At 40.7% G+C, this 13,514-nt stretch overlaps 1 protein-coding gene across 1 annotated transcript in view; it reads right to left on the bottom strand.

The window, feature by feature from the left end:
- Window positions 1-7,114: 7,114 nt before the first annotated feature.
- mtmr6 (myotubularin related protein 6) overlaps window positions 7,115-13,514 on the bottom strand; it is a 57,932-nt gene continuing 51,532 nt past the window's right edge. Inside the window, exon 14 of the mRNA XM_038817917.1 lies at window positions 7,115-13,431. Coding sequence (XP_038673845.1) covers window positions 13,168-13,431 — 264 coding nt within the window. The 3' untranslated portion in view covers window positions 7,115-13,167. The remainder of the gene's footprint in view (window positions 13,432-13,514) is intronic.

Raw genomic sequence — 13,514 nt, 5'->3', positions numbered from 1 at the left:
CAAGAATCCATTGTTAAGTTTCGAATCGTAATCTTGTATTGACTTTACTCCCTTTTTTTTGTTTTGGGAGAGGGATTTGTCATCCTCAGATATTTCTGAACAAAAAGCTGATTGGACTTTTCAGCCCATTTTTTTTTTACGGTGCCGCAGTGTGTCTTATTGAAATCCACCCGGCTTCCACTTTTATTAATTGGGTTACAACATTTCAGGGACATTGTACCTTCCCCTCCTCATTCCTCAATGACCACAAGGTCTGATCTTTTGGATTTTTGCTTTATTTGATTTTTTTTCTTTTCCTTTGGACATGTCTAAACTTTTAGTTAATTTTAAATGTCCATTCCCAGGGAGCCTGTTTCTTTCCCCTCTCCTGGAGACATTCCAGGAATGCTGCATGATCTTTTGGGCTAATTGTGTTAGATTTCCCGAATTCTGTCTCACGCCAGCAATGCCAATTATGACTGTGGTGTAAATGTAGGAGAGTGAAAGCTCAATTCCTTTAAAATAGCCTGTTTTTCAAACGGTGTGAAGGCTTCATATCTGTCATTTACATTATTAGCATAGCGCTGCACGGGGGTGCACTTAATTTATGTCATTTGTTCTTCTAACTGGTGAACTATGATGACTCCTGCCTTATTTTTTTTTTGCCGTATCTCACTTTTGTTTATCCCACCAGTTTCTTTGTTCTACGGGGGCTGCGTCGGGATCCCACCCATCTCTGATCATTGTTTTTTTGTACCAGAGTATTTTGCTCTTATCCATACGCCAGACTCGTGGATCGCCGGGGACCCCAGAAATGCGGCCTCGTGCCTCTCTTTTCCATGATGTGTTAACCGTGTTGTCTCTATCACCCACGTATCCGGTGTGACTAGGCGACTGCTCAGAGGCTTTTACCTATCACCCACTCCCGGAGGGTGGCGGTCCTGGCTTGTCACCGTGTCACGGCAAGTTCTACGACCGTTAACACTCACAGTCTGTGTGTCTCGGATTCCCAACTAACTCGGGCCTTCATGGGAGAGCTCAATTGCCCCCTTAATTCAGGCTCAGCGTGGATCCTCGAGCAGCCGATTAGTACTAAAGTAAATGGTATAGCGGACCAACAAAGCAAAACCAAAAAATAAATTTTAAACCGTCTTTTACTCACTTGGCGTTGATACCAGATTCGTTGGATGTTGCTTCGCCTTCCGTTAAAGGTTTGACTACTCGCCTTGTCCACTGGCTCCAGCGGCGTCCCGCTCAGCAACCTCCTGCCAGACTACGCCAATTGTTAGAGGTGAAAATATTCACACAAAGGCTTGAGGATGAGTAAAGAAGCAGTTTATTATATCAGAATTCTGGGAGAAAGGCCTTTCTGACAGCACTCTTTCTCATTTGAGCTAAGGCTCACATGGGTTAATATACAGATTCAAGGGGCGGAATTAATTGTATTCTCATTTACATACAATCAATCAAGTATATTCATGTCACAATTCATTACATGCAGTCAATCAATTTTCTTAGCATCCCAGTTATCACATATATGGGTAAAATGGGTGTTGTCTTACCCGCCCCTAACTTCATACAGAAGTCATTCAAAACTAACACAAGGATATGTCCTGTCTACAGCTGGGGACCTTGATCTATTATGGATACATTGCATTCCTTGTTCTGTGAAGCTTTTATCAGCAGCTGTTGAAATACTCCCTATAAGTACCCACACTTGGTTCTCATGAGGTAGTTTACAGAGTTTGTAACTTATTGTTCAGGAAAGTGGCTAGTTCGGCCATTTTGTTTCTTTATATTGCTTTATAGCTAACAGCCATTTTGTGTCCTTTCTGATATTAACAAGCATTGCGTATATGGAGGTAGTCTTGGAGAAGGGTCCAGCCCAGAGGCCGGCATGGAGACTAGATGTGGGTTTGATGGCAGACTTGGATTTTTGCATCAAGGTGGGGAGGGTGATTGAGGAGTATGTAGCGTTGAATCAAAATTCTCGCAGTCGGGGGTTTGGAAGGCATTGAAGGTGGTAGTGAGGGGCAAGATAATTTCAATCGAGGCAAAAATGGATAGGAAGGCGCAGGAGGAATGGCAGCTGTTGATATAAGAGATTTTGGAGGTAGATGGAAGATATGAAGAGGATCGGAGCAGGTGAGGAAGAAGGAGTTGTGGTAAAGTTTGATCTTCTATCCACGGGGAGTGCAGTTCAGCAATTAAGGTGACTGAGGGGGGTTGTGTATGAGTATGGTGAGAAGGCCAGTTGATTGCTGCTGGGCCAGCTCTGCTGGCAGGCAGCAGCGAGGGAGATTGTGCGGATTGGGGATGGAACAGGCAGGATGGTGATGGTGCTGGAGCAGGTGAATACCTTTTTTGAGGACATTTATAGGGGCTTGTATAAGTCAGAGCCACCGGAGGATGAATGGGAGATGAGGGAATTTCTGGAGCGACTGGAGTGTCCAAGGTCGGAGAGGAGGAGAAGGCTGGATGGGAGGAACCAATGGGGGTGGAAGAAGTGCAGGTAGCGATAGGAAGATGTAGTCGATCAAGGCACCGGGGCTGGATGGGTTCCCGGTGAAATTTTGTAAAAACGTCAGGGATAAGTTGGCACTGCTGATGGTAGAAATATTCGAGGAAGGGGTGGCACGTGGCACAGTAGTAGCATTGCTGCCTCACGGCACTGAGGACCCGGGTTCGAATCCTGTACCTGGGTCACTGTCCGTGTGGAGTTTGCACATTTTTCCCGTGTCTATGTGGGTTTCACCCCCACAACCTGAAGATGGTTTGGCCTTCCGAACATGTTATACTATTACTGGACGGAGAAGGTGCGGGGCTGGAGTAGATAGGCGGAGACTTTGTGGGTTCGGATGGAGACGGGTTCTTGTAAAGGGTCGGGGTTGTGGGTGCTGGCAACGGCGCCGCTACTGTTCACCCCAGGAAGTTCTTGGATAGTTGGGCAGTGGCAGCCATGATGAAGATTTGGGGGAACTTCTCTCAGCACTTTGAGTTGAGGGCAGGTTCGAGGGTGATGCCGATAAGAGGGAAGAATCGTGGGTTTTACCCAGGGCGGATGAATGTGAGATTCTGGGGGCAGGAAGAGAAAGAAGTGAAAGTGTTGAAGGATTTGTTTTTGGAGGGGCGGTTCGTAAGCTTGGAGGAGCTGGGAGTGAAGTATGGGCTCCAGCGCGAGGAAGATTTCAGGTATATGCAGGTGCGGACTTTCGCAAGAAAAGTCTTCCTGAATTTTCTGGTGGCACTGTCCTCCTCGTTGTTGGAGGAGGTGCTGTCAGTGAGGGGGCTGAAGAGTGAGGTCATTTCAGCAATCTATTTTTAAAAAAATTTCCACCTCATTCTTCGGAAGTTCAGCAAATATGTATATATATATATATTTTTAATTTAGAGGCCCCGATTATTATTTTTTTTCCCTATTAAGGGGCAATTTAGCGTGGCCAATCCACCTACCTTGCACATTTTCTTTTGGGTTGTGGGGGTGAAACCCACACAAGCACTGGGAGAATGGGCAAACTCCACACGGACAGTGACCCAGGGCCGGGACTCAAACCCGGGTCCTCAGTGTGGCAGGAAGCAATGCTAACCACTGTACCACCGTGCTGCCCCGCGATCTATTTTTTTTGGGATTAAATTTGGAGTACCCAATTCTTTTTTCCAATTAAGGGGCAATCTAGCATTGGTAAATACACCTATCCTGCACATTGTTTTGGGGTGTGGGGGTGAGACCTAGACAGACGTGGGGAGAATGTGCAAACTCCACACAGTGACCCGGGGCCATGATCGAACCCGGGTCCTCGGTGTCATGAGGCAGCAGTGCTAATCATTGCATCACTATGCTGCACCCGTTTCAGCAATCTAGGATAGGATCATGGAGGAGGACAAGGAGTCTATGGAAGGGATAAGGCCAAGGGAAGTCAGGGATGGTGTTGGAGGAAGAATTATGGTGCAAACTGCTGCAAAGGATCAATGCCTCGACCTCCTGTGCGAGGCTGGTGTTGATTCGGATAAAAGTGGTGCACAGAGTGCACTTAACAAAGGCAAGGATGAACTGGTTGTTTGAGGGAGTGGAGGATAGTTGCGAGCAGTGTGGGAGGACCATACAGTCCTGCTCCAAGTTAAAGAAAATTTGAAGGTCATTTTTCAGCACCATGTCTGAGGTTCTACACGTGGATTTGGAGCCGGGTTCCCTGGAGGCCATATTCAGGGTCTCAAACCTGCTGGAGTTGCAGACGAGCACGGGCCAGATGTTTTCCTTGTTGGTCGCTCACAGGCGGATGCTGTTGGGGTGGTGTTCAGCATCTCCCTCGTGTGCCTTGGCCTGGCTGGGGGAATCTAATGGAGTTCCTCTATTTGGAGAAGGTGAAATTTGCTCTGAGTGGTTCCACCAGAAACGTGCCTTGTTTGTCTTAGATTTTGGGGACCTAAGGGCAGCACAGTGGGTTAGCCCTGTTGCCTTCTGGAGCCCAGGTCCCAGGTTCGATCCCGGCTCTAGGTCACTGTCAGTGTGGAGTTTCACTTTCTCCCCGTGTTTGCGTGGGTCTCACCCCCACAACCCAAAAGATGGGCATGGTAGGTGAATTGGCCACTCTAAATTGCCCCTTAATTGAAAAAAAAAATGAATCGTGTACTCTATATTAAAAAAATATATATCATTTGGGGGACCTGGTTGCCTTCAAGAGGTGGGGTTGGAAATGTTGAAAATTTTAATAAAAATATATATATTTTAAAAAGTATTATTCGTCAGTTCAATCAATTACAAAAAGTGTCACTTCCATGAGCTGAAACAGAAATAGAACTAATCATGCAAGAGAGATTGACATTTGCGTAAACAGAACTGAAGGCTTGCTTGCTAAATTTGTGAAAGATGATTTAATCTCTGTAAATTGTTTGCCATCTTCCCAATAAAACACAAAAGAGTTAAATGGTTGGTGGCAATATATTGCAGGTTTATGGATATGCTGGAAGTTAACAAATTACACTTAGTAATTTCAGCACAATGGGGCAACCAGTTGGGCAATTAGAATCTGCCATCTGCCATGTCAAGTCCCATCATATTTATCTCTCGCCTCTGGAAAGTAACCAGAAATTAGATTTAAAATAATTTGCTAAAGGACTCGAGGGAAAAGGAAAAACATTTCACACAAAGGGTGGGATTTACGGCTGTTCACGGCCGCAGGATATTCTGGTCCCACGAGGGTTTCCCGGCAACGAGGGGTGCAGTCAAGGGGAAACCCCGTTGACAACGGCAGGACCAGAAACTCCCACTGGCGGGTTGCCTCTGCCGCCAAAAAACATGCAATAAGTTGGTGGGTAAACTCAGCCAAAGGGTTAAGGTCCAAAAGGATGGTGGAAAACATTTCCAAAGGAATTTTCAAAACGTTATTGGACATTTACTTGAATAGGACGAAGGACTAATTTGCAAGGTTATAATGGCTGGGTTACGGGACTAAATTGGACTGCTCTCTTGAAGAGGTGGCCAATTGGTTGAATGGCCTCCTGTTTGGGAAGATTCTATGATTCAACAAGTCAATGATTTTATTTACTTTTAGAGTGTATCTGAGAGATACAAGTGATGATGGTCAACGTTACCACCATTTGAAAACAAAAGTAGTTTTAAGGGATTCATATTGTATTGTTAAATATTAGGAGGTGGGCTTTAAGTGGGTTCCATGTTTCTGTGTAAGGGTAAACATAGTTAGATTCATGCTAGACAAAGGTGTTTGTCTGTATGGGGGTTTGCTCAATTAAAACTGTGCTGCTATTATGCTTAGAGGGGGTTATGTGTGAAAAGGAAACAAGCTTGCAGAAGCCTAAAGTCATTGCTGATCAACCAGGGCACCTTTAAGGCAGGAAGGCTTTTTGTGTATATTTGTCTGAATAGTTTTTGCTGGATATCAGCAGTAAAAGATCAGAAGCCAAGGCCAGCACAGTGGATAGCACTGCTGCCTCACGGTGCAGAGGTCCCAGGTTCGATCCTGGCCCTAGGTCACTGTCCATGGAGTTTGCACATTCTCCCGTGTTTGCGTGGGTTTCACCCCCACAATCTAAAGATGTACAGGTTAGGTGGATTGGCCACACTAATTTTCCCCTTAATTGGAAAAAAATAATTGGGTACTCTAAATTTAAAAAAGATCGGAAGCCAGGGAGTGAACATGTCTCAGCTCTGCTAGAAGAAAAGCTGGACAGGACAAGGGAGCTGCAAAAAAGGCAGACTTCCCGAAGAATTAGATAAAATCCAGACAACCTGAACAGTACACTGTTTAACTTCTTGGCCCTTAACCTCAGTCTTCCGAAGTAATATTTCTGGCAACTGAAATGTTCTAAGTTAAACAGACAGCCGCAGTAACCAGATTTTAAATGGGAAAGCAGACTTCAAAGGTAAATCAAAGGCTTGGTGCCATCTTAATGCAGTCTGGGAATCAATTGTTAAAGCAATTGTAAAGACTTTGTACAACAGTCAAGACAAAGGAATCCGGAAGAGGGAGGTGTAAAATCTGGAAGCGAAACCTTGATGGAAGCAATTGAGGGAAACCATTATTTAAAAGGGGATTTGAAAGTGCGTATTTTTGAATGTGGAATTTGAAATCACTCATGTGGAAGCCAGACTTTAAAGGCTCACGGTAAGAATCATCTGGGGAGATTTTGAGGAGGAATCCACGAGTATGTTTGACCACAGCAAGTCTGTGTGTTTAAAGGGACTGTGTACTCCCGAGACCATTACAGCTCAAGATATACTTTGTAACCCGGTTAACCTTAAAATTGGTGTAGAATTCTGAAGCTAAAAGGGAGCATAAGGAAGTATTATTTCACAATTAAACATTTCATGTTTAATTTTTTTTAAAGTGTTGTAAAAACTAAATAGCGGCCCTGTGACTCTGTTCCTCCATGTTTTCAAAAAAGTAAAAGTTAGTCTTTTGAGACAGGATTCCATTCTGGGATCTTCCCATCTAGTTATAACATCAACTGGGATCGTAAAACCACTAAGCTGAACATGTGAGGGCGATGCAGGCTTTGTTACATGATATAGTGTGCATGTGTAACTTCAGAAAAATATTTAAAGAAACCACATAGTGAATAAACAGAGCATTCACCATATTTTAAAGGGAACATGGATTAGGATACATGTTCAAACTCCTTTTAAAAAAAAAAACTTTATTTGTCAAATAAGCATTTACACAAAGAACATTCAAACATTTTTTAAATTCTATTTTTAGATTTACAATAAGGCAACATAGTGTCCAAATCATCTGTAAAATGTAACTGGCTTCCTGGGCATTCTTTAACCCACATTACCACCTCACATTAAACAGTTCAATACACTAATTACAACAGATTCTGCCCTACCCATGATTACATGCTGAACTCTCAGCAGGACTGGAGATTAGGGTTAATCACAAGGGGGTTGATAGTAAAACATCAAAGTTGAATATTGAACTTTAGTGCACTGATTTAAAAGGAAATTGCAAAAGGATCCTGCTCCAACCATTTCTGAATAACTGACTTCTTCATTCCTTCCCCAACCACCCACCAAAATCCTGAAGTAGTTCTGTGTTCTGCAGCACATGTAATCATTCAGCAGGGCTATAAGAAAAGCTCCAGACCAGAAATTCAAATTAGGGCTATTCCTGTTACTGGGTCCATTGAGCAGAACACAAATAACCATTGTAAAAGAGGTAGTGTAACAAGATATTAAAAAACACTCATTCCTAGTTTATAGGTCTGCGTAATTTCCCTGAATACCCCCATCATGTTACTTAGCAGAGTGCAATAACATGCTTCGCAAATTAACCTAATTTTATTTACACAAAAACAGTCTTATTATACATCAAAACTGGGCACCAAACCCAAAGCAGAAACTGAGATGATATCTCTTAATCATATCTCCAGTGTTATTTGTTACTTATAACTTCTGGAGTGCTTTCCACTGCATGGTCCCTTCATAGTTCTTGGAATTCCCATCATATCCAAAACAAAGGCCTGAAATGAAATATTTCTAATAAATAAGTACTTTTATCTAATTTACTTATAACTTGTGAATTAATCACTGGATCACTATCGTGGGTTATCTATTACCAATAGACCTGCGCCAGGAGTTGCAAAATCTAAAGTCCCCAGAATTTGTACCTCACAACAACCATTTATTTTTCATTCCAAAGTAGAAAGCCATGTCATCAGTGTAACTGACTATGGAACTACATATCTCCACTAGACAGTACTAAATGGGCACTTGCATCAATCTTTGTCTGGAAGGATCACATAGCGCACCACATCAAAACTATAGATCTTTCGCCCATAGGAGTCAAGATCCAAATTCTTCCCAGAATAAAACACTGTTTTCACTGAAGAACTTGACGATCACGATGGAATAAAATATTTGAAGCCACCTACAGCACAAATCTATTCCAATCTCAGAGATCACACTCAGCAGCCACAAAAATAGAAGGAATGTTAAAGTGAAAAATCATACTAATGGAGAAGTCCAAGTGCGTGCAAATGCATTGTGTACCTGATTTAAGACTGAAAAAGGCGTACAAAATCATGTTCATTATTTCAAGCAACTATAACATTTTGAAAAGTTAAAAAAACAAGTTCAATAACTCTGTTTCATCCAAGTATATAAAATTCTGCTAACAGTATGCATAATCACAGTGCTCATGGAGGAAAATTACAATCAGTATAATTCAGTATTTATTTCTGCACACAGTGAAATAATTTATACACAAGTTATAATTGTTTGGGTTTATTTTGAAATGGATTACCAGCATTGCTTACTTAAGTGGGTGATGTCAACAACAAAATTCAACTGCAACAGTAAGCTTGCGACTTTACTGACCAAACGTTTACTCTGATAGAGTCATCCTTGCCAGTATCTCACCAAATAAATTCTGCAGAAGTGCCTACAAGGCCTATTCAGTAGTTTCTGCCTAGGCTTGAACTTCAAAAAGTATAACAAGTTTATCCAACAGGTCATACATAATTTGCATCTCTAGATACAAATTCATTCAAATGAAGTTCACAAGTACAAAACAAATAGATAACAACCCATATTCGTCTTACACAAAATTACAAAGGGTAACAATAAATACTGTGTTATAATGCACTTGATAGTATGCAAACAATTTTTGAGTAATGTCACTAATAAGTGCATGGACTTGAGGATGAATAGAGAAAGAGTTATTGTCAATGCATAGCAATGTGCATGTAGTTTCCTCCCTTCATTAATGATATTAAAAAGAGAGGACAGAGTCAACTTTTAAACTGAATTTTTAACCAAAGAGGAGGCATACCAATTGCTGGGAAATATACAGATAGAAATGGTTTTGGTTTTAAACACAAAAACAGCTTGTATGCAAGTTGTAGTGCCTAATGATGTGAATCCATCTCGTCTGCCACAATGGCAAGCTAGATGCTTACCATATTTCAATATCTTATTATGAGTACTACGCAAAAATGTTTCAAAAGAAAAACCACATCTTTCTAAATGTTCTTCCTGTGCCACAGTGCTCTGCAAATTGGTACAGAAAATGAATTTAGAAATTAATTTGGTTGAATGTTAGATGGATAGTTGATCAGTCTGTAAATTAGTCTTTCAAAATAAAGTGTTGCATTTTCACAAACTACTTTCCTAGTCACAATGAAAAGTTAATACTTGTCTGTTGTTAAAGTCATTGTCCTCAAAAATCCACTTGCCGATCCATCTCTGCCATTTGAACCATTTTGTTCAACAGGAGAATGAACATGGAAATCCTATACCTACAGTGGTATCAGATATACAATATATAAACATGCACAAGGGCGCATATACCCTCCCATTCATTTTTAAAACGTTGGTGACTTTCCTCAGGTGACCACAGATATTGCAAAGAGATAAAGAGAGCACTATAATTTAAATGTATGTTACTTCGTTTTTGAGCCCACGATATACTTTTTCCAAAAGTCTACTTGTTTTCTGTAATGAAAGATAGATATATAGAAACAACTAACATTTATTATGGACTGCTAAAATAATTGTGTGAATATGTATCTCAAATATTTATTAATTTCAAGTGTTCTATGTGGCTTCTAAATAAACGCAATAATCGCGGCTTTAAAGTCCCGAGCTTTGTATAATTTAGGGTATTTAAAAGATGCTATCCATTAATGGCACTTTATTGGTATTTTGTTAGTGATATAGTCAAGAGCATACTTTTATGCTTCAGAGGACATTCTCCAAATATTTGCTCAAAACAAACATGCAAATATTTGCCTCTGGCATGAAGCCTTGTCTGCTGGCAGAATATATTGGAAAATTAAAAGGCACAACCCCCCATGATTTAAAATTAATGGTTGGAAAATTATATGATGTCAGTAATCTCCTGATGTGTTCCCAGTAGGTGACATCCATGTCTGCATTGTGCCTTTGTAAACTCTGCCCTAATGTGTACACATTAGTATTCTAATACACGTCTCCTGTCCCATGAATTTCCAATATGCTATAAACATTTTTTTAAGCAACTGCAATAAACAGCAAATGCTTCATTTACAGAGAGCATGTACAACAATAGAATGTCCTACACCCATTTCCAACTTATAATGTTGTGTTAAATTACCAGATATGCTGCCATACCTACTTGGAGTAAAGTCTCTGAAGCCTTGCTTTAATTTGCACTACTGAAATTTTGGCAAAATTAGTTCAGGAGCTTTCATCAAGATAATAAAAAAGCTGGGGCTTTTAAATAGCTGTAAGCAAGGTTAGTAATCAATAGGTTTAGTACCTGCACCGCGATCAAATACAATACATCAATTTAAATAGCTTTTCTGATCATTCTGAATCCGTAATTTCTCCCAAGTACTGCGTGAAAGGGTGAATAAGCTTCTATATGTCAAGTTAAGTATCAGCAGTGCAAGGAAAAGGCACAAACTGGAAAAACAAAGAGCTTTCAATAGGAGAATAATTTCTAGAAACAGTCTATATATTTTATACTATTGAATTACTGTTCTTTTGTCCCTTTTCAAATTCTTTGCTATAGCTGCAAAATAAAGCAGACTTTAGAATACAACAGACTATAAAACAAGATCATTTGGAGCGTTACTGGAAACTGTATCACACATTTCAACACACCCAAGAGCAGACCAATTTGAGTTAGATTGTATTTAAGTGACAAGGTAGTGCAGTAGCCCTGTATGGTTACTTGCTTTACAGTATTGTGTAGTGATAAGTTCATTCCATACTTGGAACTAGGCATTTCACTCATCCCAGAGAGATGCACAGCGAAAACACTTTTCTTCCTCCCAGTTTTTCCTTCGTGAGAGAATCAACATGACAAAACAGCCACAGAGGAGCATTAGGAACGTGTTGCCTCCTTTCTCAATGAAGATGCATGTGAGGGAATAAAGGGGTGAAAGTAACATTTAAAAAAATAACATTTTTAAAACAGTGATAAGAATCGTAGTACAATTGTTCGCAAGTTCTGTCACTTCAATTCTTGCCCCAGAATCTCACAGGATCAGTTGAGCTCCACATTTGCCAAGGGTGCAACTTGAGAAACATAAAATACAGTTTTTAAAAACATTTTCTTTCATACACTTTTACAAAATTTCCATCTTTGACAATGAACATGAGCAGCACGGTGGCGCAGTGGGTTAGCCCTGCAGCCTCACGGCGCCGAGGTCCCAGGTTGGATCCTGGCTCTGGGTCACTGTCCGTATGGAGTTTGTACATTCTCCCCGTGTCTGCGTGGGTTTCGCCCCCAAAACCCAAAAGATGTGCCGGCTAGGTGGATTGGCCACACTAAATTGCCCCTTAATTGGAAAAAATGAATTGGGTACTCTACATTTTTTTTTTTAAATCTTTGACAATGAACTTAAACCTGCTCAATTTCAGGACTAGAAATGAACACAACAGTCTGCCAATAGAAACTGCTCTTACACTGGTGGTCAACATCCTCGCAACTAACATCCTCGCTCTCCCAAGGCTCTAATGCAAATGATACGCTTCAAACAATCTTGCATAAATCACAACAGCAGTTACCCAGTTTCTTCTGAATGATTCATGTCAAACACATGCCCATATATAGCATTGTTCCAAATTTTTTTTTTGTATAAATTTAGAGTACACAATTTTTTTTCTAATTAAGGGGCAATTTAGCATGGCCAATCCATCTAACTTGCACGTCTTCGGGTTGTGGGGGTGAAACCCAGCAAGACACAGGGAGAATGTGTAAACTCCACGGGGACAGTGACCCAGGGTCGGGATTCGAACCTAGGTCCTCAGCGCTGCAGTCCCAGTGCTAACCACTGTACAACATGTTGCCCTTCATTGTTCCAAATATTTCACAAATCATGAAGCCCAGTGATTGTAGACAATTTCCCCTTTTAAAACCCACTGCCCAGGACAAGTCAACTAGCATTTTATAGACCAAGCGGGTCTGCTTCAAACAGATCAGTGGATAATTCCAATTGGGAAAAATAATGAATATGTTTGCCTCCTACATCTATTACACTGGAATTAACATGATGCTCATCCAGTATCAGAATCCATACTTCGTAACTGAACAATAACATTGAAGTACGAGGTAGTTATGCCATAGTATGGTGTCTGCTGAATTCATTGTTCATAGCATAACATATTGTGACATAATTCTACTGTAAGCCAGGCATTAATAGGAATTTTCCCAATAGGTTACAGAGATGTCATTGTTTCATGGATACCTCTTAATTTCAAAGCAACACCACTATCAAGTGCATCCTCTGCCAACACCAGTTTTGTACACGTTTTATCAGTAAGATACAATCGCAACACACAGCTAAATCTTCACTTTGTCAAAGGATTCCTGTCCAATACTTTCTCAAGTCCTGATTATTGTGCATCACCTAATTAAGATGAAAAAATAGCGTAACATAAATAAATTTTGCATAGTGCAAACGTTACTGATTTGGATCAAAGATATTACATATTTTTAGGTTGAAATTTTTGAAGTACTTCATTCGGCTGTTACAGATCTGATGGCTACTTGAATTAGAAATTTAATTCAGTAACGAGAGCAAAAATCGAGTTAAGTTCAAAACCATGCCATTAACCACCAATCTGACTGGCTAACTGTAAACCATGTATGTATTTCCAGAAGACTGAACACTTGGTTAGTGGCCTCTGTGATTCCCACAAACACTTTTCCAGGTGTTGAAAGAACTCTGTCCCATTCTGACTTAGCAGGTCATCTTTGCCATTCCAAGCTCTAAATTAACTAACGTAGGCTCAGCTTTAGAGAAAGCAGGTCCGAGTTCCTTGCATCCTTCTCCAGGAATGTTGCCATCTTCCAGTGTTCTAACCGAGTTATTTTCCATAGTTGCTTGCTGTCTTTCTTTACATACATTTTCAGATGCCTTAAGCATCTCTGTTAATCGGCTAACTGGGTGAAAAGATTCCTTATTGTGGACTGTACTTGGTTTTTGACCCAATTTTATTATTTGCTGTAACAGAAAGACAAAGTTAACCACATTAAATTCCAAATTAATTAGCAAGACTTTGGTTTAGTCAAAACAGTGAAGTTAAA

Source organism: Scyliorhinus canicula, chromosome 14 (assembly GCF_902713615.1).
Source record: "Scyliorhinus canicula chromosome 14, sScyCan1.1, whole genome shotgun sequence".
NCBI classification, from domain to species: Eukaryota; Metazoa; Chordata; class Chondrichthyes; order Carcharhiniformes; family Scyliorhinidae; genus Scyliorhinus; species Scyliorhinus canicula.
This window is presented reverse-complemented; position numbering and strand designations above follow the sequence as displayed.